The sequence below is a fragment of the Liolophura sinensis genome, chromosome 6 (assembly GCF_032854445.1).
Source record: "Liolophura sinensis isolate JHLJ2023 chromosome 6, CUHK_Ljap_v2, whole genome shotgun sequence".
NCBI classification, from domain to species: domain Eukaryota; kingdom Metazoa; phylum Mollusca; class Polyplacophora; order Chitonida; family Chitonidae; genus Liolophura; species Liolophura sinensis.
In genome coordinates, this window is record NC_088300.1 from 41,119,590 (window position 1) to 41,144,022 (window position 24,433).

General features: G+C 41.7%; 2 protein-coding genes across 2 annotated transcripts; one reads left to right on the forward strand and one right to left on the reverse strand.

Moving 5' to 3' along the window:
* Positions 1–899: 899 nt before the first annotated feature.
* On the reverse strand, positions 900–4,698 carry LOC135467211 (sporozoite surface protein 2-like). Its single transcript, XM_064744975.1, has 2 exons — positions 4,666–4,698; positions 900–1,616 (listed from the first exon to the last, which is right to left on the reverse strand). The coding sequence occupies exons 1-2, from the start codon at positions 4,696–4,698 to the stop codon at positions 900–902; spliced, it is 750 nt and encodes a 249-aa protein (XP_064601045.1).
* A 16,096-nt stretch (positions 4,699–20,794) lies between these two features.
* On the forward strand, positions 20,795–22,411 carry LOC135467212 (mucin-2-like). The gene is made up of 3 exons (XM_064744976.1): positions 20,795–20,866; positions 21,070–21,515; positions 21,955–22,411. Exons 1-3 carry the CDS (start codon positions 20,795–20,797, stop codon positions 22,409–22,411), a joined length of 975 nt encoding a protein of 324 aa, XP_064601046.1.
* The last annotated feature ends 2,022 nt before the right edge of the window (positions 22,412–24,433 follow it).

Sequence of the window (24,433 nt, forward strand, 5' to 3'; positions counted from 1 at the left end):
GTCAGTTTGGATGAAAAAATAATCCCGGAAACCACTTTAACAAAAGAGATCATCATGTTTTTAGGATGTATAATCGCAGTAAAATTTAGCAGGGTCGGCAAAATGAAACCAGACAGCTTTCAGAGTTAGTAGAAACTGATGCCAAGTATGTTCATATCGCATGTTCATATGAGCCAGACAAAACCCATTTACAAATACACTGAATACGCAGATTTTTTTAAGTTGAACTGTCATATCAGGTTTATTTTATAGAAGAGAAAGAGATCTTTCATGTGTAACGAAGGCGGTGAAGAGTTTGTGGTGTGCTAGCTCTGTTGTGTTAGGTTTGTCATTCTCCATTCTGCTACGACTGTCATTCCCTAGTGTGCCAGCGTTGTTATTCTCTGTGTGCTCGTCTTGTCAATCTCTGGTGTGCTAAGATCGTAAGTCTCTGGTGTGCTACGGTTGTCATTCTCTGATGTGCTAAGATTGTCATTCTCCGGTGTGCTAGATTGGTTATTCTCCTTTGTGCTAGGATGGCCATTCTCTGGTTTGCTATGATTTTCATTCTCCGGTTTACTAGGACTGCCATTCTCTGGTGTGCTAGCCCTGTGCTCTAGGATTGTCAACCTTGGCGTGGTAGGGTTGTCATTCTCCGGTGTGCTAGGTTTGTCGTTCACTGGTGTGCTAGGATGTCGTTTTCTGGTGTGCTAGCGTTGTCTTTTTCCGGTGTGCTAGGATTGTAAGTCTCTGGTGTGATAGGATGGTTATTCTCTGATGTGCTAGTGTGGTCATTCTCCGGTGTCCCAGTTTTGTCATTCTGTGGTGTGATAGCATTGTCATTCTCACGTGGGCTATCATTGTCATTCTCAGCTGAGCTACCGTTGTCATTCTCTGGTGTGATAGCATTGTCATTTCTCCTATGTGCTAGGATGGTCATTCTCTGGTTTGCTGGGATTGTCATTCTCTGGTGTGCTAGCGTTGTCATTCTCTGGTGTGCTAGCGTTGCCATTCTCTGGTGTGTTAGGATTGTCATTCTCCAGTGTGCTAGGTTTGTCATTCTCTGGTGTGCTAGCGTTGCCATTCTCTGGTGTGTTAGGATTGTCATTCTCCAGTGTGCTAGGTTTGTCATTCTCTGGTGTGCTAGCGTTGCCATTCTCTGGTGTGCTAGGATTGCCATTCTCTGGTGTGCTAGCGTTGCCATTCTCTGGTGTGTTAGCGTTGCCATTCTCTGGTGTGTTAGCGTTGTCATTCTCTGGTGTGCTAGCGTTGTCATTCTCTGATGTGTTAGGATTGTCATTCTCCGGTGTGCTAGGTTTGCCATTCTCTGGTGTGCTAGCGTTGCCATTCTCTGGTGTGCTAGGATTGCCATTCTCTGGTGTGCTAGCGTTGCCATTCTCTGGTGTGTTAGCGTTGCCATTCTCTGGTGTGTTAGGTTTGTCATTCTGTGGTGTGCTAGCGTTATCATTCTCCGGTGTGCTAGGTTTGTCATTCTCTGGTGTGCTAGCGTTGTCATTCTCTGGTGTGTTAGCGTTGCCATTCTCTGGTGTGTTAGGTTTGTCATTCTCTGGTGTGCTAGCGTTGTCATTCTTTGGTGTGCTAGCGTTGCCATTCTCTGGTGTGTTAGGATTGCCATTCTCTGGTGTTGTACCGTTGATAGCAAGTTGTCACCGACTGTTCACATCGTGTCCCAACTTACAATATAGGGGGATGACACTCTTCTTTGTAAGGCCTATACCTCTATTATAATCGAGACGCCCGAGGTTAGTCATTTCTCACTGTCAAAACATATATTTTTTTACTGTGCGACAAATACCTTGACTTGACAGTCTTAAATGGCCAGAATCTTTGCTCATTTAAAGAAAGTGGAATGTGATGTAATTAATCCAATAGCTTTTCAGTTATCCGGGGCCTCCCTGGCTCAGTTGGTTAGCGCCCTAGCACAGCGTAATAACCCAGGAGTCTCTCACCAATGCGGTCGCTGTGACTTCAAGTCCAGCTCATGCTAGCTTCCTCTCCGGTGTACGTTTCGATCCCACCATAATGCTGGCCGCCGTCGTATAAGTGAAATATTTTTGAGTACGGTAAAGCACCAATCAAATAAATAAATAAATTTCAGTTATCTCCTGTCTTTAAACACCCTGAAATAGGTCACAGAGACAGTAGCATTTTATATGGCCATCTTGTTTTCCTGTATCAGGAGCTCTCTTGAACAGTCACGTCGTCTGCTGCATAATTTTCTAGTTGCTGGTTTGTAGTCTATTTCATTGGTTGTGCTTTTTAGCTTTTGGAAACATTTGATCGCGTGATTTGGTGGACATATTAGATTTTATGCCAAACCAATAAAATCTTTTACCATTTAAACTGCAGTTGCACAAAGCATAAGCACGTTCAGGTTGTTAGCGAAACTCGCTACTGGGTGAAAATAACATGTGACCAAAAAATTCGTTTTTAGTACTAATTTCTACACTTCTACAGATGATGTCAGGCAAATAGTCTTATTTGATGCAGATTTGGACGATGACTCCGGCTATGTAATTTTTACAAAACCGGAAGTGACATCCTCAAAACTGGAAGTGGGCATATCTTCCTAACCGATGAAGCTAGAGACGCAATCTTAAAGGGGTACAGAATCGATTTTGATTGGCTGATGTGAGAGATAGTAAATCAGGCTGTGCCTTGTCTAAGCTGAATTTTCGGTATGGTACATTTATGATAAGGCTGCAAGATTTAACCCAGGAAACATGGGCCTTCCATGGCCGAGGTAGTTAGCGCTACAGCACTGGAGCATGACCCAGGAGCCTTACCAATGCGGTCGCTGTGAGTTCATGTCCAGCTCACTCGGATTTCCCTGAGGCTCTTCTGGATTTCTCCTATCACAATGCTGTTCGCCGTCGTATAAGAGAAATATTCTTGAGTTCGGCATAAAAAACAAATTAAATGACTAAATAAATAAACCAGGAAACTTTGCATCAACTGCCCACCAATCAGTGTCGATTCTGTGTCCCTTTAAAGCCTAACATCATTCCAAGACAACGAGACAAATTTTACTAGAAATGACGTGATCAAACCGGAAGTAGTATATGCCCAAAAAAATCGCAATTTTTACATTTTTCAAATTTTAAACACTTCTACAGCTAAAAAGGCTCAACAGAATTGTGTAAAAGTTAGGTATGTGATAGATCCGGAAATGAACTTTGGCCAATAAAAATTTGGGTGACCTGAGTCAAGTGACCTGGTGGCCATTTTGAGTTGAAATGAAAACATTTAAGTTATTTTCTTCAGAACCCCATGTCTAATTGACTTGAAATTTAACAAACATAACAAATCGATCTCTGGAGGCTGTTTGGAAAGATAACTAATCCAATGTATTTGCAAATTAAGTTTTAACAGTGGAAGTGATGCCATGTGAGAACCAAAAAATTTGAATTCTAAACATGTTACCTGACGTAGTTTGACATCCTGATTACCAACCCCATCTTATCTTTATAGTGCAAAGTATACTATTGTCGCAAATTGCGATCAAATTGTGAAAAAACGCATTTTCCTAAACATTTGCAGGTCAGGTGACAGAAAGCTGTAACAGCTGTAAAGCTGATAATTGTTGTGAAAAGGGCTATATATGTACTGTATGTATGCTGAAAATGGTTGAGTTGTGTTAAAAAACACAGGGCATTGCCCGCCTTGAAATGTTGTCCACAAGTCGGTTGATTACATTTGGCACATCTGCATACACATGCTTTTTGGTCATCATACAAATAGGAAAATGTGGTTGATATTTGTAATAAAACATGTGCTACCTATGTGAAGAGTCTAATTGTATCTCTGATAAAGTTCAGGTAATTCAATATACGCCTTAATACATTCTCTATTATTTTACTGTACGTTAAGTTCCTATTTCCGCCATGTTAAGTTGGTAGATTTCTTTTAGTCGCGTATGTCACTGACATGGTTAGTAAATGGATTTGTTTGTTGCGTGATGTACAAATAAGAAATGACTACTTGGAGCTTTCACTGGTAGCTCTTTACCCTTGTTCACTGGGTCAGGACTCACGTCGAATACTACAATCACCTTAACGGCGCCAATGGATTTACATTGACCTTGAAAGTAATGAGACACAGGGGATGACCTTAAACGACAAATCACGATAGTTTACCCAGTTATAGAGGTCAATTACGGCCACCAATGACCACTATTGACCTAACTCAGTCCTTACGGGCCCACCTTTTTACCCAATACTATCCAACTTGCCTGTTTTTTTCTTCTCTTGAGTTTTTGATACCTCGCCACATAATGTGGAGAAAACCATTCTACAGGCAAAAGATTGCTTATATGATTTTTGATATGTAGGAACGTTTGTAACAAAATCTGGTGACTCCAGTGAGGAACATTTTCTTGTCGCCGTTTCTGTATAATGAAAACCGTAAAGCAAACAGGAAGATCACAAGGACTGCAGCGTAACTGTAGAGAGTTGTGTATCTTCACAAAGCTTTGCCACGGTTTTTACCGACGGGTAATGTAAAGCTATCATGTAAATGTATCAGTTTTTATTCTAACTGTATCACAGCTCCGCCAAAAATATTTACTTATTTGTTTATCAGATTGGTATTTGTACGCCGTACTCAACAATATTTCACCTATACGACGGCGGGGAGGAAGCCAACATGAGCTGGACTTGAACTTACAGAGACCGGACTGTTGAGAGACTCCTTTGTCATTGCGACTCTTGCACGCTAATGGCCAATGCTACAGAGGCCCTTTGACAAAAAACCGACATAACTGGCCAGTGTTTCTGTAATGAGATCTTTCCAAACTTCCTCACACAGAGTTTAGTAACCAAAAATCGCCTAAAACGCGTCTTCGGCTTTTTGAAAAACAAGATCTTGCGAGGGCTGGGCGGAGTCTGAATCTCCACCTATCAGACTGGGTAGTTGTTCCATTGCTGTAACTTTCAATAACTGATTCTCAGGTGACCGCATACGCCCTATTAGAAACCAGGAACACATTATCGCGTCACTCGTACACATCTCGGTTATGCGACACCACAAAAATAAAACGCTGTCCTTTTTAACTTTATGTGGGATACTGTTCGTTTGACTGCAAAATTTGACATTGAATGTTGCACGTAAGATTAAAGTGAACGGCAAGTTTGGACAATTAAGAAGCCTTCACCACGCTGGTTGACCTTGAATGACGGGAAAGATTTTCTCCAACTCATTTTATTAGTTTTCGGATGAAGATTCCCTCAGATAATTCAGCTGAGGGAAGCGCATGTTCTGAACATGTTTCATCCCAAAGAATATGACATCACCATAAAGCCGAAGAGTGACAGTTTTTCCCTTTGAAACGCCTTGTCACGTACCTGTGATTTTATGCCAGAGAGAATATCCAACTTACGGACTCATAACTCACTAGTGTGAATTTATCCATACTTAAACAGACAAGATCAATATTCCATAATGCAGAAAAAATAACAATGTGAAACACACTTAAGCGAAAATCAAAACCAAAATTGGCAAAAACGATTCATACAACCAGTTACACCCTATAACAAAAAGAAGTTTCTTCTCTATCAGCCAATCTCTTCACGTTGTAGAACTGTAACAGATCTTAAGATCTTTAGGGCCACCCTAATGAATCCACACACAGGATTTGGACGAGCCATAATACCTCGGGCATTTGTCAACTCAATTCTAAAAACGCGATGATTAGAGCTGGAGGGTAACACGTTCACTGTCGATTTAGTCCCTCAGGTATTGTAATCGACTGAATAACTGAATACCTGACAGCCTGTCCTTAATATACGAATATCTCACAGCTCAAGTATTGTCCCCTGAAACGAATGTTCACTTAAAGTGAGTACTATCCGCAAAACATCACATTTTCAATTTCTTAGTTTTCATACACTGGAGAAGTCAATATTGCAGTAAACAACAACAACAATAAAAAAGGGGGTTCTTGGTCAGACATTCAGTATCACCAGTGCCTTCCAAGCCAAGGTTCATATGTTTCACATTTCAAAATTACTTAGGTTGAAGAAATGTTCGTGTGTTCGGTACTTTAAAATAAAGAGGATTACCAGCGCCAGTTGTGTCTCCTGGGTGTAAGTTTAGATGACCCATGGGTTTTACGCGATATGTTACTCTGTGACTGGGACAATAACAGTCCAAAGCACACACACGCTTCCTCATACAGCTAGCCAAATTATACACCAGACTAGGGACCTTTGTGATTATGGCACTTGAAAAAAATCTGTGGTAGCCGACTGTGACTAACCAATCAAAAGATTATTGATCAGCCTAGCCAGGAGATACCTGGTGATCCTCGTGATATTAGTTTTCAGGCTACCGTTTCCCAAGACAAATACCCTGTCAGATACCCGCCATATTTCCTCATCATAAAACTCATATGGTTATACTGAGGACTCATTTTAATAGTCTTTCATGACTTTGCTGAGCTGGTCATATGACTCAGTTTCTTGAGTTGAATCAGCTCAGTTGTCAGTTGACCCAAACGCCAATGTGGAGTGCATGTTCACCAAAGTGGACACATCAAATTATTCACTCATATGACGACGAGGGCCTATTATTTGTGTATACATGTAGGCCTACTGTTCATTCTTGTGGAAGGGTCGGTCCACGCCGCCAAGGTGCTGCCGCCACTGAGGTATCAGACAGGACATCCGACACCACTTGTCAGTAAGACATATGGAAGTTACCTCAAATTTGAGATGAATATTTATACCGTCAGATTTCTGTCTGGAATTGATTTCACTGTGGACATAGATTTGAGATCAGTTGGCCGTGTTCCCAGCTCAGTTTCCACAGTAACCGCCGTGAATAGTTACATTATCTAACCTGGAACTCGGTCCTGAAAGTGTCAAGCAGTGCGCAAAGAAAGGAGGTTTCCAGTAATTTTTGCATAATTCTGGATTCACATCATTTCATTACCACCTTTAATATCTCTCATGTCCTGACAATACTATAATATCACATTCAACACAAATGTAATCAACGCATCTACTCGGACAACATCCGAACCTTTCGGATCACCATTTTCAAATCACTTGACTCTGTTGCTACGGTGCACTCGGTAACTCGAAAATTATCATCTTCTTTTTCAACAATAGTTGCTTTTACATGTACTTCCTTCTGTTCATTATCAACACAAAATTAATGTTAGGACAAGTTGTCAATTGTACCTTCTCGCAGCTGCTAAGAACGCTGCAAGGGTGTTCTGCAGTTGGAATTTTATATGTACATATTTGAGATTGGTAGCTTGTCTATAATTAGTGGTACTTCCAAATCGTTTCACCCGTACAACAAGCGTAAGGCTTAAGCTGCTCTAAAGTTTATTGTACAAAGGCCACTATGGATATGGCATACGACACATGGTACTCCTCTAAGTAATTTTCCCTTTCGAAGCGGTTTACAAACATGTAATAATTTCTTTCCATCATTACAAAAAAGAATGCAAGCTTCAGAGTTCAGGACTTCTCCTCGAGCGGGGGTGAAGATTTTCTTTACTCCATAACACAAACGTCAAGTAATTTCATATAGCTTCACAGTGTACAGTCCAATATAAAATCCAGACACAATCATACATACTTAGCAGTTCCTGTTTCAACTGTTCTTGAAACCACCGAGTGTCACACTTGATAAGACTTCTAATTAACACAGTATCAGTACGTTGTCTATCCACTGGGTGTAGAACATAAATCGCCAATCAACCAATCACTCCATTGTCTGTGCGACCAGAAGGCCTTCGCGCTTCGCCATTTCTCAACACACACCAGATGCTATCATGAACTCTAACGACTTGATAATGTAACGCGCTGACTCTAGGCCGGCCACAAGACAGACGTGCCCAGGGTTGTCTGCAGACTGTCTAACCTGATTACTGACTGTTCGTTTTGGGAAGCACCTATCCGGAAGTCAGCGGTGTAATGGACGAGGCAATAAGTGAGCTGGAAACGACGATCTTTGATCCGTGACACAGGGTTGGCCTACATGGATGTAACCTGTGAATAGTCTCTCAGAATCTCGCAGAAGTTAGCTACAAATTCGGTATTCGTTATTCCAATATCGTGTAAGGACTACATTCGTTAGTCGAATGTCGAATATCGTGCTAATACCACATTCGTTATTCCAGTATCGTGCTAGCACCACATTCGCTATTTGAATACTGTGCTAGTACTACATTCGCCATTCGAATACTGTGCTAGTACTACATTCGCTATTCGAATACTGTGCTAGTACTACATTCGCCATTCGAATACTGTGCTAGTACTACATTCGCCATTCGAATACTGTGCTAGTACTACATTCGCCATTCGAATACTGTGCTAGTACTACATTCGCCATTCGAATACTGTGCTAGCACCACATTATTCATTCGAATTTCGAATAACACGCTGAAAATATAAAAGTTAGCAAGACATTTGTTTTTCCTTATTCTATTTATTTATTTCAATGTTTTTTTTACGGTGGGCTCATCAATATTTCACTTATACGAAGGCGGCCAGAATAATGGAGGGAGGAAAAACCCACAATGCCGGAAGAAACCCACGACCATTCGCAGGTTGCTGGAAGCCCTCATGTTTATCCCAATAACGACTACAGTGCTAGCAAGACATCCATTATTCGATTCTTGAACAATGTGCTGGCAGTATAGAATTTAGCACTAAACCGGGTTTTTTGCTGTTCGAACAACGAATATCGTGAATTTAGCACCGGGTTGGCCATCACTAACCACTAGCATTCATACCATATCGCCAGTAGCGGTCTGTCTGCAGTTTCGTGCCATCAAGTTAATCGAAGGTGAAACAAGAAGCTTACTCGAAGTTTGTGTCTCGACGTTTTTTATTTTATTTTAAGTGTACACAAATATGGTTCTAGCCAGTTTTTTGTTATTCAGGGCTTCAGTAACATGTTGACTCGAATATGGTGCCGACACATTTTTTACTATTCAGATTTTCAGTGACTTGCTTGCTCGAATATGGTGCCAACACGTTTTTCGTTATATAGGTCTTCAATATGGCTGGCTCGAATATGGTGCAAGAACGACGTTCGTTTTTTTCACGGGATCTAATTGTCGAATTTGGTACTGGCGCGATAGTCGTTATTCGTGTAACCATAATCGAATGTGGTTCTAACTTCTATATTTCAAGCAGGTTATTCGTTATTCTCCGTTTCGGGTTACGTCCAGGGAAATCGTTACAACTTCCATATGCAAACATAACAAACGGGTTTTGAAGTTGACCCCGTCAGGGAATTGGTCTGCCTAATAACGCCATTTCCAATGTAATAATGTATACATATATGGGAGTGTTCTATGAATGGAACAGCGGTTCCACTACGGAGGAACGAAAACATGAAACATGATAATTGCATTATGATCTGATGGATCGTGGTTCTCTGCGGAGTACAATGTACAAATATGAGAGTATTATATAGCTGGAACACCGGCTTCTGTACCAATGAACGACAAAAATGAAACACGTTGATAGTTGCATTGTGATCTGATGACATGATTTCCGCGCTTACAAAGGGAGGGAAAAGTGCAGTTGCATGCCACTTGAACTTCCTCATTGGTTGACGGCTGGTAAAAGAATGTCCGTTTCGACGCATAGATTCGTGTAGGTTTATTGCTGGGAAAGCCATGATTCACTGATAGTCTAGGAGAAGATATCCTTGCATAGTGTTGGTGGATCAGTTGGTTTACGCGCTGTTGCAGCGTAATGACCCAGAGGCCTCTCACCAATGCGGTCGCTATGAGTTCAAGTCCAGCTCATGCTGGCTTTCTCTCCGGCAGTAAGTGGGAAGATTTGCCAGCAACCTGCGGATGGTCGTGGGTTTCCCCCGGGCTCTGCCCGTTTTACTCCCACAATAATGCTGGTCGCCGTCGCATAAGTGAAATATTCTCGAGCAACACCAATCAAATAAATAAAAAAAAATAAATTGCATAGTGCTATTACATCGTCTTTTCAAACTCCACACATACCTATTTATGCTACCCAACAAATGCCATTAAATAATGCACGGCAGCATCGCCAGGGGTGCTGTCAAAAAAATGCCTTCGTCGTCATATGACTAAAAAAATTGATAAGTACCACTTTAAACCCCAAGCGCTCACTCACTCAAGCATTTGGAATATAAAGTAGAAGCGTAGAACTCTTCCCAAACGTGTGCGAAGCCTACACAGTCAGCAGGATACACTTGATACTGTATTAGGCTTTGTTTCCAACACACTGGCCAGAAAATACTCATATCGACAACATAACTGCTTGTGAAACAAGAATGCACAACTCAACAGCTCACAATAGAACCACTTTATATCGTCGACAAATACTATATGTGTAAGAATTATTACCATTTGTAGCATTTCAATTATTGTATTTGTCTTATGTGCTTTCGTTTCTTATGATGTCTTCTCCTCAAGTATACAGGTACCTATGAGTGCGACACCATTCAATCACTTTAATCTTGTTCGATATTTAACGTGCCGAGCGAAGCTTGTTAAATGAATAAACCAATTAGGATTCTCTCCCCTGAACTCCGCTACTATTTGGATCCGATTTCAAAACATTTCCTGAACTCGGGCTGTTATCCAGTATGACTCTTACATGAGATTCGAGATAGACGCCGCTACTATTTGGATCTGATTTCATATTTCCTGAACTTGGGCTATTATCCAGTATGACTTGCACATGAGATTTGAAATTCTTATCTGAAATGAAAGTTCTCCAACAACAGATTGTCAGTGAATCAGATGATTAATATTGATTATGACGAGGGAGGAACCAGCACTTGACACAAGTACCAAACAGTTGAGTGTTATATGGAACAGAGTCACAGTTGAGTGTCATATGAGTCCCAGTTAAAAACATTACATGGCACAGAAAGTCTCATGAGACTCTTGTCTCAAATTATGGTACCAAAGTTCAATTGATATATTCTGGTATACAGTCCTGGGACTGATTCCCATCAAGTTTCAACTGTCTCTAAGCTCTTAAGGCCATCTACCGACGCTGAAAATCTATTTATAGATTTGAACATGGTGTGGGCGGAGTAATGAACCAAATCAGGAGACTCTGATTGGTCAGAAGGGCAATTTTTTGACAGTTTGTAAACACAGATGATATGATGACATCATCACGATCGCAACCAAGAACTCCAAAATAATGGCTTTACTGGTTCGATTTCTAAAGTCTATAAGTGCTGGGTTCTATAGACACCCTAAATACCATAAATGTACAAAAATGGCGGTAACACAAACGTCTGATTTCGACGTGGAACTGAGGACAATAAATGTCATTTTACTGTGTGAAACAAGAACGAAAATAGAAGGTAAAGGTTTCCCAGATAAGACAATAACATAGAATTTCGTAATTTTTACATTATTACTACTACATTGCTGAAAAATACTTATAAATATCCCATATATGTAGGAACGCCGATAAAACAACATCACTCGTCCATGAAACAGATGAACGTAAGTTTAAAACTTCCTTCGAGAAAAAATAAACGCTACACTGGCAAATATTTTTGTCATAAATTAACTAGTTTGGCCTCAGATAACGGTCTAAACAAAACATCCGTTAAAATTCATTAAAACATGAATATATAGAAACTTCCCTACGTTAAATTTATTTTCCAAAGCCTGCTTCCTTAAATCCCGCTGTACATAGTAGGTGAGAAACTGAACATGCAAATGATACATGTAGACATATAATGATATGAGTGGGAACATGTATAGAAAACAACTGCGTGGCAAATTGAACTCTTTGTTTAGCAAAATTTGAGCGTAATTAAGTATGATTGTCGGAGTGGTTTTAAAGTGAGTCCAGTGGGATGCACGCATACACACGACAGGCATTAACCGTAACCTTCCGTCCACACGCCTTTAACTATAAGCCTTGCATGAGAGGTCTCAATATTCCTACCTGTTGATTTATTAGGAAGTTTGAGTAATAGTCTTTGGTGAAGACATTTAATAGTTCTGTCTGTACTCAGTTCAAGATAATTCCCAGTCTACATCAGTCAAACGCTGTTTGCATCTAATGGACAATTATGGTGTCGAAGTTATCAATTGACTCATAAAAAGCAGAAACCGAACTCAGATATGGTTTCAAGAAAAAGATACCAAATATTGAAACAGCAACGTGGAATTAAGTTACATGTAAATTGCCTGAACATTTATAGCTACGGGCAAAACGCAATAGTTCTTTGGTGGGTTGATTGATGGTTGTTGGAAGAGCAAGTGCAATCTTTAAAGGAAAGTAACCTTCCAGCACGAGGTTAGAGAAAAATTACTCCATAACAAGACTTTGGCCAGGGCAACAACATGGTTAGTTCGACAATAATTAAATATTTCTCTTTAATCACCTGGAAAGCTTTATGCCATCAAGCTGTTTACAAGCTGTTGTAAAAACTTAAGGCTTGTCCTAAGGACAGATCAGTCAGTATCATGTCCGGCCCATAGATTAGAAGCCCACATGGTTTTATTCAAGTGAATAGGGTGCATGAAGATAGGCTAATTCAAACATTGGTGGTACAAGATGATCTAAGTTGTATACGTTTTAAGCGAGGCCACCATGAGTCTTATGGCTTAATAATTAAACACTTCTACTTAGACAGATTGAAGTTGGTATAAAGATTGACAGTTATTCGTCCCATCATCAGATCAGTCATTGCCACACATACATGTAGCTCAGGTTTAACATTATAAAATTGTATACAAATGGCTGAGCGTCTTAGCAAAACAAGACATTTCCTCATTTGGTGAAACAGCTCTCACACCTTACTTGCCTTACCCCTATTGGCTGATTTTAACATAACAGACTACAGGTACTAGTCTTGACTCGTCTAGCCGTAGTAGGAATCGATGGGAAACTGGCATAAATGGGTTCCTAATGTTAGCTTGATATCGACTATATTTTTCTTCAGCATGTCATATGAACTCTCTTATCCTTTCTCCTACAGAAAGTAATCTGGAATAGGGAAAGTTCAATAGACTAGACAGTAAAGATCTGAATGGATTTGGGTGAAGAGAAATTTCGCCATGATTTTAGAGATATCTGCTGATTTAGTCATTTAGACTGTCATAAGGTACATGACATGCAGACAAGTTTTCTTCTATCATTCTAGCTTATATATTAAGATGTTGACCTATATGCACATAGAACCATGAGCGATAACTCAATCGATTTCTATTACCAAGTAACCTTGAACTCCACTATAAGGTGCCTCTAACTTGAGTGGCTTCGTTTTCCACTTCAGCTCAATTTTGGTTAAAAACTCGCTCCGTCATGACTAAAGAGTCCTCTGCTATCAGTACCAACAATCACCACAGAAGATTGCTATCTAACATTTCAAATAGTGACATTATTTTTACTTCCAAGGGACAGAAAATGAATTTGAGCGGAGGACTACGAAGAGATTTGACAACAAATTGAATACCACAATCCTAAGATATAACTAACGAAGGCCTATAGTAAATTGGTATACTCAATCGCACTTGACGGATCTTCATGAAGTGGACACGTTTTTTTAAGAAACAGATAATCGATCTGTTGCGAACCTTAATGGACTGTTTTGGGTTCTTCCTGTGATACAGTGACACTTTTTGGACGGGATGAAATTGTGTGATCGTTATCAGGATCGATTAGGTCAACGCGGAAGAAGATTCGCGTCTGTAGCCAAGGTTGTTTAATTAACATGAGATTTATTGGGGCTATTTTTATTTAAATGCTTGATTTCAAGGAACAGGCCAGGGAAGTTGATAACGTCTCGCGACGGTGAATCTGACTAACGGAACCCTGGCGTCCGTTTGAGCCATGTGACCGAGCAGCTCATTCTATCCAATCAGAATAATATAGGTTCTTTGAGGGCTGTTTGTAGTTCACTTCGAATATGACAAGAAATGATATGAGAGTTTCATAGTACCAATTGCGTGATAAATGTAATCTAGTTTTATACAGCGTTGACGGCGTACGAAACACCAGCTTTGCTGTAGAGAAAGGCGGCACGTTTCGCCTCTCTAGTGTGGCTCGGATAGCCGAAATTGACTACCGGCCTCAAAGTTTACAGCCAGCTGCACTTATTCTACTATTTGGATTTTTTGATTGGGGGCTCTGTTTAACTAAAGGGCTTTCCCTGCCCAAACGGTTAAATACGACCACCGTATGACCGTTTATTGTTTCAACGAACGGTGAGAGCGGAGTGCATTTGGTTAAAGGTAAACATGAAAAAGCAAGTTCTGGTGAATTTAAAACCTTCCTTCCATCATGTTTTCACTTTCCTTTGAAGAGTTCTTCTTGCCTGGACTCCTGTAATGACAGGTTCATGTGGAATGTCGAACAGCACCAGCAGTATATGGTTTTGCGTCGTTCCATTATATGTATAGAGACCCACTACATTACCTCCATTGAGGTTACTTTTCCAAACGGGAAGAGGATGATCAGAGTCTTGACATTGTTCTGCAGAAATCTGAAACAAGTGAAACGTATGGCAGCTACCGAAACCACGTTGTGGATGCTGCAGACGTGTATATCGTCCGCACGATTCCAAAAACCTGCAGACAAATCACGGGTAAGTAGGGGATAAGGTTTAATAGGCGACAGAATTGTTGTTGGAATTTGTGAAAACAATACTTCAAATAGTACATGTACTTTGCAATTTTCGATTGGTGTGTGCGTCGTGTGACCATTTATCAAGTATGGTCACCTAGTCGTTGCTCTTTTGGTTTTACTTTCGGCAGTGTTGTGCGAAACACATGAATATGCTTCGCAGCGTATTAAATCTAGAGTTGCGTTGATGAAGGTTAGTGTACAAGACAAAAATAAGAATAAAACCCACCACAATGAGCCAGAAAAAATATGAAGAAAAGGTGAAAACATTCAACAAACTGAATTGTCAATTACGGTGCAAACGCCATCCATTCTTCAAGGAGAAGTGTTCAGCCTGGGGCAAAGTTTGCTTCCATTGTGATAAGCCTAATTGCGCAAATTTTAGTTTAAGACAAAAGTTAACGATAGACAAAATTAAGTTCAAAAAAATAGGCTGTGAGGAATCTTGTGATGTTCAAGAAGAGCATGTTTTAACCTTAAGCTCTCAGAAAAACACATTCATTCCATTGGGAAGAGTATACAAAGCGATTTTTTGCCGGTATGATTTTAAGTCAAAATTCTCCTCATAAATATCAGCGCTGAAATCTGAAATAACAATTGTAATGCTCAAATGGACAAGGACTGTGTCTGTTGGAAAGGGCCTCATTTCCATGAATAGTTAGAAGAATTTTTAACTGCAAACCAAGGGTGATAAATGTGACACTTTCATTTGTAGGTAATATTGTGATGACCTTCTAGTGACACTGTCAATTTAACAGGTTTGATGATGTATAGAAATGTTTGTATAACTTACTACAACATTTGACAGTGCAATGTAGGTTATTTACCCTACTCTTGGAATGTTTTATTTTGTAATGTCTTTTGTCTTGTAATTGTATAAGTGTACTCAGAGTTTCTCGATGAACTATTGGAATAGATAGGACAGTGTGTGTAGCATACAACCTCACACTGTTTTGAACTTTTTGTGTAAACAATATCGAATTATCTTACTTTATTTCCCTCAGCTACCAATCGATTGTATCAAATGACACCATCTTGTCTGTATATGATGTTAGTCTCTGACTCATATGGCGATGTGTATGGTTTTAGATATCGCTGCAAAATATACTTTCTTGAATGCAATTTAATTCAATCTTACCTTTCGTAATAGTTTTACATAATGAAATTTGAACTAAGTCTGATTTTTCACAAGATACTTTGTAGCTGCATTTTGGGAATAAAAGGCTATAAATAGTGTCTGAATTCAGTAACAGGTGGCGCTCCTATCTCATGCGCCAAAAGGGTTTAAAAGGCCGGCAAGTAGTGAGTAAAGGTATTAGTGACAGTTGTGCACCACGTCACAGAGGATGAAGCATTGGACATATTATCGATCAAGCCTGCTATTTGTGATACGATCTATATATATTTTGTTCCATCTTTCACATTGCTATTATTGTTGTCATTATTGGTGTCATTATTATTATTATTACTTATTATTATTATTTATTCCTTCCCTCGAAAACACCGTATTTGTAACTTGCTCAAATCATCGAAGCATATATTGAATGAACTCAAATATAAAAGTAATGTAAATATATAAATAGACTAGAGACATTGTAGACAAAAACAAAAAACAAAGAAATGCAAAATGTATTAATAAAGGCACTGATTTGACGGGCCATGATATCCGAAAGGGGAGTGGCCGTAAAACAAGCATTTCAACAACGTGACTGTTATCGAGGTCCGAGTCACATACACATCAGCAAGGCTTAGACCTTGACTAACTAATTTGGATATAAATATATAGCGTTCGAACGGATTAGACTGTTTGTTTAATTGGTAAGCCACCTATCACTGCTTTGTGTTTACTACGGTAAACCCATTGACCCCATGGTGAAAGTCGGGGTTCGCCCCTCGATGAAAGTAGGGGTTCACCCCGTAATGAAAGTCGGGGTATCAGTGTGAAAGCATTTCAGTACAGGTGTCCGGTACCCCATGGTTTACTTCGGGGCTAGACATAGAATTTCGAACCCTTTTTTTTAAATGTTTACAGTGTAAAACATATACCAAGGAAATACGGAACACGCGGCCCTTTTATGTCTAAAAAAACTGGTCGGGTACTCCTCCCGTATTTAATGTACATAATGACTATTAACGATTAGCAGTGTCTGGTTGCCAAAAACACCAGTGATGTCAGAACTGAGTTATACAACATTTGACGATTTATCATAATCGCCATCTTGACCGATCAACCGTATATATTCCATCTTTTTAACATATATTTGGAGTATAGATTAACCGTATCAATAATATGGGATGACAAAGACTCGTTCCTCTGAGGGTATTGCAATCACAGAAGACTTTGAGTGAGTGAGTAAGTGAGTGAGTGAGTGCTTGGGGTTTAACGTCGTACTTAACAATTTTTCAGTCATTTGACGACGAAGGAATCTTTAGAGTGTATGTAATGTGCCTCCTTGTTGCAGGACGGATTTCCACCACTCTTTTATCTAGTGTTGCTTCAGTGAGACGCCTTACCGAAGGCAAGTAAGCCGCCCGCCCGAGCCCTTACATTGATAGGGTCAACCAGTCGTTGCACTATCCCCTTCATGCTGAACGCCAAGCGAGGAAGTTACAACTTCCTCTTTTGTAAGGTCTTAGGTCTGACCGGGCCCACGACTGACCCTGGATCTATCGCTTCTGATGCGGACGCTCTACCAACTGTGCTATCGGGGCCGGTTTGAAGACTTTGGGAAGACACACTTCTGCCCATGTTGAGGCGAACACATTCTTTCTTACCGAGGATTATTCTGCGTGGGAGAGATGTCTAGTTGAGATGCCTGTTGTACGGAGGGTAGCGTAGGCTACATAAGGGGATTTCTTATTTTTGTTGTTGTATTTGTGTATGTGAGCAAATACGTATCTCTGCATGGAGTACTGAACGTCGTATATAACAGTTTTTTCTGTCATATGAGAGGCCTACATTTTCAGCCTTGCTTACTCGTTCCGTTCTTAAAATTCCAACCCATGTTTCATTTTATTTATTTAAGTTATTTTGTTGGTGTTTTACGCCGTACTCAAGAGTATTTCACGACAGAGGCCAGCATTATGTTAAGAGAAAAGCGGGCAGAACCCGGGGGAAAGCCACGACCATCCGCAATTTACTGAAAGACCTTCCCGCGTGAGAGGCTCCTGGATCATTGCGCCGCGCTAGCGTGCTAACCCCCTCGACGACGGAGGCCCACGGCTTCATTTTACGTCAGAGCATGGCCTCAAACCAAATGTTTGAAACGAAGTTGACAATAAAGTCACAAGGTTTCTGTTGCTCTTTAGCTCAAACTAAAACAGGAGATAAATACCCTGATTAAGAAGGTATAATAGTTAAGCCAGTTATTGTGCTCATTGAATGGACATCAGCTATGGTTGTGCATATATGCTGGGTTCATCTGTGAGTATCGACCCAAAATCTCTCAAAACTGTTTTGAGACGAAATCACTATCCAATCCCACGATTCATTAAGTTCTTCCTAATTTTGTCAAGGTCTAACGTGTTAGCCAAGCTGATGTGAAGGATTGATTTTGTCATTTTCAGCTTGATGGAGAGGGCAGCCATGTTGTGACTTCTGAAATCCTCTTTGGGATGGTATCGTTGGTTCCGCATGCAGTACAGGATCTCAACTGAGGCGGGAAATCCCAAGGTAGATTCAAGCACTGAGAGGTGTGGATGGTGAGAAAGTAAATCATGAGATTGTTATAGTCAGAGAGATGATCGCCTTCTTTGATAGATGTCGTTCAACTTAATCAAAGGAGGAATATCCCGCCCATACAATGCCAATCCTGCTGTTAAAGGCATACAACCTGAAACACTTGGTACCAGTGTTACACGGACATTGAATGAACAAGCCTTTCACAATTCAAGGAGTTTTTGTATCAGTGACAATGTTGTAACGTGTGACTTCATCGAACCTGTGATTGCCACCTAACATGTACGCCATGGACACTCTTCTGTTACACAGCTAAAGCGCAACTGTTAAAATGTCAACATTTTTCAGGTATTAAAATGACGCAAGATGTTAAATGCCGTCAAATATGAGTGCCAACATCTTAAAGTACCTCACCGCGTATTGATTGTTTGCAAGTTGCAACGTAATGTAACAAGACTTTTTTGAACATTTGCAATGTACAATATTTCTCAAGAAGGTGCGGACCACGATTTATACAAGTGATAATTTGACATTGCTGATTTACAAGTTTATCGATAATAATCATAGCCGAAAGTCACAGACAACTCACTTTTGGTTTAAGATGTATTTTGTCAGATAAACTTCCACATGTCTAAAAAGAAGCTATCGATATAAACCCGATATTAAGATATATAAAGATAATATAACACGAGGCAGACCTATCGTAAACATTAGTCATTTCCTTCGAGATATCAAAATGCAATAAGCATTTGGCAAGATAAATACTCTTGTATTCTGCGGAAAACAGACAGATGATCTATTGCGATGCAACAATTCATTTTTAGTTAGAAACGGTTTAAATATTTCATGGCATGACGAAGTTTGTAAAATTTACTTGTCACAGATACAAGAATATAACAAAGAACGTCAAAACTGGATACACGACTATATTGATAACTCTTATGCCAACTGTAACTGTGTCAGCTGCAAACCATAAATAAGAATTTTCTTCTCACAAATAACTGGGATTTGAAGATGACGAAGAGTGACTACAAAATATCTCGTCTACAAAACGTTCTTTCTGAGCACAATAAAGTACAATGTAGTCTGATGGAATGTAACTTAATGGAAAACTCGCCATGGTTTAAAAAAGAATTCTCCTGTTCGGTTTTTTTTTAATATGTAGACAATATTCATAACACGGTCCAAATTTTCTGACAAACAACGTATTTGCCATTAGACTATCATTATATTCAACGGGCTCATTGTGTCATTTATGTAGAATAAAGCACGGAAAGTGGTACAAAATAGCCGCATGCGCTCTCCACACGACTGCCATTAATAAATACATTGTTCATCCATTTGCAGTTCGAGCCGCAGATCCTGGACGTCTGCGTGGACGGCCTCACCTCTCAGAATATTCGCCACAACGTTCCTAATATGACTGTTTTTAGAAGCTGTAATCTGGTTGCTATAACAGAATGCAGAAACCTCAATATGATATCGTACATACCTTACTTATTTGTCTGTGTCTCTCTCATACATGAAAACACAGGCTTCAAATGATCGAATTTCAACCTTGGAATTGTACGATTTTTTCTTTTTGTCTTAAATGAGAATTAACTCAGTGTACAATGCTTGTTAAACGGTCATCAGTCGAAAGAATTTAAAGAATTTCCATTAAATGATTACATGTTTTTGTAATCTGACAGATTCTGACTGTAAACCATCTGCATTATTTTGGTTCCTAATAGGTCAGCATGTTATATTAGGTAACTTTCTTAAATATTGTCAAGAAAAATAAACTTAAAAATCTAACTATGGCTGAAGGATCCGATGTTTAGCCATCCAAGACTTATGAAGACTGGTTGAATGACCAAACATTTGAAAGGGTAAATTATAATCTATGTATAAAATTATTGGCTGCAGCTTGTAAAACCAAGCCATATGCAGCTATCCGTGATCTAACACGAAAAACCATTCTACAGTCCAAAGAAGTCTTGCAAAACCATTCTAGATACATGCTTGCTCAACCTCAATAAAATTGAACATACACTTTGTGTTATCCATTCTTTACTTGACCTACTAGTGCATATTATCTGATCCGCTAAAGATTTCTTAAAATAAGTCCTATTAATTTTTCTTTCCTTATGGTCAAGCTTGTTTTTTTTATTCCAGGCGGAGAACATTGATGTTGTGAAATGACACTACACCCTGTGCAAAGCAGTCTTGAATATGATGGCGAAACACTGATTAAAGCTATAAATACTTTCCCACAATGATTTTGGCCTGTCCAAAGTATTGTTTTTATTGGCGTTGTTATTCCATCGTGAATATATGCCTATTTCGCGGCTAGAATAAAGAGATTATACCTAAAGAAAGATGATTGGTGGCCAGTAGTATAGAATGTTGCAAACATGTCTCATTGTGGGGGGATTTGTGCAGGGATTTGCACATCTTTAAGTCCGCGCTCCTGCATGCGCATGGGCGTGACGTCACACGTCACGCGAGGCGTGCTAACGGACCAATGAGTGCAACTCCTTCAGGTTCATATAGCGCCAAAAAGGACCCATGGGTTCGCGCCAAAACTGAACAAAGGGTGAGCTCCATTTCGTTCGCTCCAAACTGACCAATGGGTAAACTCCATTCACACCACGCGGGAGAGCAGCTCCTTGAGCGCAGCTTCTTCAGCTCCTTCGCTCCCAAGCTGGCCCATGGGATCACGTGGTCGGCCTGCGCGCCTGAATTTTATTGACAAATGCATGTACACTGGATAATATATATATACGCTGTCTGGGATAGGTTCACTCACTGTACACGGACACAGGAACGACAACAGACTATGCCTCGCATCGGCCGCCAGCCACCTCGCCAACAGCAGCCGCCGCTGCGGGCACGGAAAGGGGACAGAGAACGCTCGCGGACAGAGACTCGGTCGATACCGCTCTCCATGCACTGTACTACGACCCCGACAGTCCAGCGGCTTACAGCGGCGATCAGTCCTTGCTCAAGACAGCCCGGCAACATGGACTCAAAGTGAGTCGGGCCCGCGTGTCGGTTTGGCTGGCCCAGAAGGACACGTACACGCTCCACCGTCCCGCTCGACGGCGCTATCCTCGTAACGGAGTTGTCGTTGGGGGTATAGACAGTCAGGTGGACCTGGTCGACATGGCAGCGTTTACTATCCACCCAGCTATAAATCTTGAGTGCCGGCCACAGACGTCAAACGTATTTAATATAAGCGTCAAGTCCGACATTCCTATACCATTCGTAGTCGGTAAAGGACGTTCCAAGTCGATAATCGCAAGATCCATTTCCACAACAACGTTTAACACTAACTCCCAAAGACAAAGGTATGTAAGAAATTATACAAATAAGAAATAAAGCCGGTAACACACAAGAGAGAAGCGGTCATCAGTTTTCAATGATGCCGGGCAGACAATGAATATTCCAGGCATGAATTCCATATCAAAATTCAAATGACCCCGAGGATGACAGGGTCATCCCTATCGACCTACCTCAAGGGAAGGATCAGTGGGTAATAGGCTTCCGCGAGAATAAAGGCACCGTGGCAGCCGTGCTCTCTTGTACATTGGAGTTTTAGTGGGTGTATTGGCCGCGGAACTCAGCGTGGAGCTCCTCCAAGACCAGTTGACCCTTCAATATCCACAAGGGCAATTGAACAAGGCGCTCCTCCGTTGGTCCGGGTCCGCCGCCCCCTCCGCCCCCTCCGTCACCACCACCATCATCACCGTCGTCGCCGAGTGACATCGAGCGTGGGCTTGACAGCACTGTCCAGGATGAGGACCTGACCTCCCCCCCCCGCCACCCCCCTGCGGCGCTTACCGCCGAGCAGGATCCGTTTACGGACCAAGCCATCACTCCCCGGTTGAAGTTAACGGGATTACCAAGTTCATCACAACTCCGCCAGGGTCACCGACCATCGCTCTCTAACAACACTTCGGTACCAGTCACCGTTTCCACACCCGTTCATTCTTCACCCAACACGGCGCAGCGCGGCAGCAGCAGCAGCGGAAGTAGCAGTCCGCCTACCTCACCCTCCCCGCCCGCGGTGATGGCGGCGGTGACCGCAGCGGCCTCCCGCTCTATAACTCTCCCTCACTTGTACGACCAGCCAAACTGACTCACCCAGATTCTCCATAGATGGATACTCGATGGGAGTATCCGTTTACCTGCATCGTCAGCGGACCGACGGAGTGTGGAAAATCCGTGTTTGTGAAACGGTTGGTGGCGCATGCTCAAGCTTTCATTACCCATCCCCGCAACAGCACCGTCTGGTGTTACGGGAGTGGCAGCCGTTGTACACCACGTTACCCGGCGTTCGATTTGAAGAAGGTGTGCCCAGCCCGTCAGCATTCGATCCGGGGGAGCGGACGTTGGTGATTTGATGGCCGAAACAGAAGAACGCGTAACAAAACTCTTTACCAAAGGCAGCCACCACCGCAATATCAGCACGGTGTACATCGTCAGAACTTGTTCAACAAAACCAAAGACCATCGCACCATCAGTCAACGCACACTGCAGGCGTCTCACGTTTGAGGTTGCCACCGCCGAACCTCACGGGTATTTGATGGTGGATTTTAAGCAAGCCACACCCGACTACCTGCGACTTCGGCGTTTGTGTGAATGTGCCAAGAATGTGTTAAATGGAAACATTCCACTACCGCGGGTTCAGAAGGGGGAGTTGCAGCGGCACAAGGGTCTTCGCACATTGATCAAGAAACGTGTTCCCCTGCATAAGAAAGGATGGATGGTTGAACGCGGTGGTCCCCTCCTCACCGTCGCACCAGCCATCATCGGTGGCGTCATTAAGAGCATAGCTGGAAGGTAATGCAACACGCGAAGAAAATGGCCTTGGTCGAGCCGTAGCTCTTAGACACGCTCACACGGCCACCACCCCCGTACCTCGTCTCCCCGTACCCCGTACCCCGTGCCCAGTACTGCTAAAGCCCTCAAAGCGCTCGACCAAGAGATGGTATCGTTTCTCAAATTTTACAATGAGTATAACACTCTCGTTGGCAGGTATGGACATAGCGTTCAGAATCTCTGGCGATCTGCATTGTGATCAACAACACAGACGGCGCCGTTATCCTTATGTACATATCTATGGCGTACATGGTATTTAACAACATAGATGGCGCTGCTTGCCGAATGTAACCGTCTATCTTGTAGACAGCTTTTATACAGACCAGCATTGTTATTTGACATGGAACTCATTCACGGACTACGAATTTGAACTTTGATATGGAATTCATGCCTGGAATATCCGCTGTATGTCCGGCATCATTGAAAAGTGATGACCGCTTCTCTCTTGTGTGTTATCGGCTTTACTTCCTATTTGTATAATTTCTTACATACCTTTGTCTTTGGGATCTAATGTTAAACGTTGTTGTGGAACTGGATCTTGTGATTATCGACTTGGAACGTCCTTTACGGGCTACAAATGGTATAGGAACGTCGGACATGACGCTTATATTTGACGTGTTATTTTTTTAAGCAACACATTATAAAGGGATGGTATATAACCGTCGGGTATAGTCCAGTCATATATCTAGGTAAGTGGTGCTCACACCGTCCGGCAGTACATTACGCTTCCCGTAAAAACAGGTGAAAGCATCTTTCCGTTCCGTGTAGGAATATATGCTGTTCCCCCTCATACGCATACCGCGGTTTACTCCGCTTGCGCTTTGGTGGTCGCGCATCACGGAGAGGTAGACGTCCTTATCCACTCCCCGAGCGCTAACGCCTTTGCAGGAGAGCTTGTCTTTACTGTTCGACTCCCCGCCGTAGCAACAGTCTGTCTTCCAACACATACTGACGATAGCGTCACCAGTCCGCTCGACTTTGAAGACCTTGGTAGTGGAGTTATCTATCTCCGTTTCTCGGTATGGTTCAGCCGGTGGCGGATGGGTACCCCCAGCTGGTGCGACTGCCAGTTTAGCCATTTTTCAGCCAGACGTGTCGCTGTGCCGGAGGGAACGAACTTCTCCCCCTCACGTCGCCATCATATGTAGTGACCCGCCGGCATGGGTGAGGCAAGGCAGACAAAGTACAATGCGATAACATCGAACCCAACGATCCGCTGACAGAGCTTACCTCCCCGTTTACGGGTCACGCCTCGTTCGTGGTACCGATGAAAGATGAT

What these genes read in the sequence shown, in the direction of transcription:
- LOC135467211 (XM_064744975.1), bottom strand. Translation starts at nt 4,698, where the DNA reads ATGACAAAGGAGTCTCTCAACAGTCCGGTCTCT. An exon ending in CTCTCAACAGTCCGGTCTCT is followed by an intron (nt 1,617 to 4,665) that starts GTAAGTTCAAGT and finishes ACAACACCAGAG; the next exon opens with AATGGCAATCCTAACACACC.
- LOC135467212 (XM_064744976.1), top strand. Translation starts at nt 20,795, where the DNA reads ATGAGTGCAACTCCTTCAGGTTCATATAGCGCCAAAAAGGACCCATGG. An exon ending in GCGCCAAAACTGAACAAAGG is followed by an intron (nt 20,867 to 21,069) that starts GTGAGCTCCATT and finishes TGTCTGGGATAG; the next exon opens with GTTCACTCACTGTACACGGA. An exon ending in GTATTTAATATAAGCGTCAA is followed by an intron (nt 21,516 to 21,954) that starts GTCCGACATTCC and finishes CAATTGAACAAG; the next exon opens with GCGCTCCTCCGTTGGTCCGG.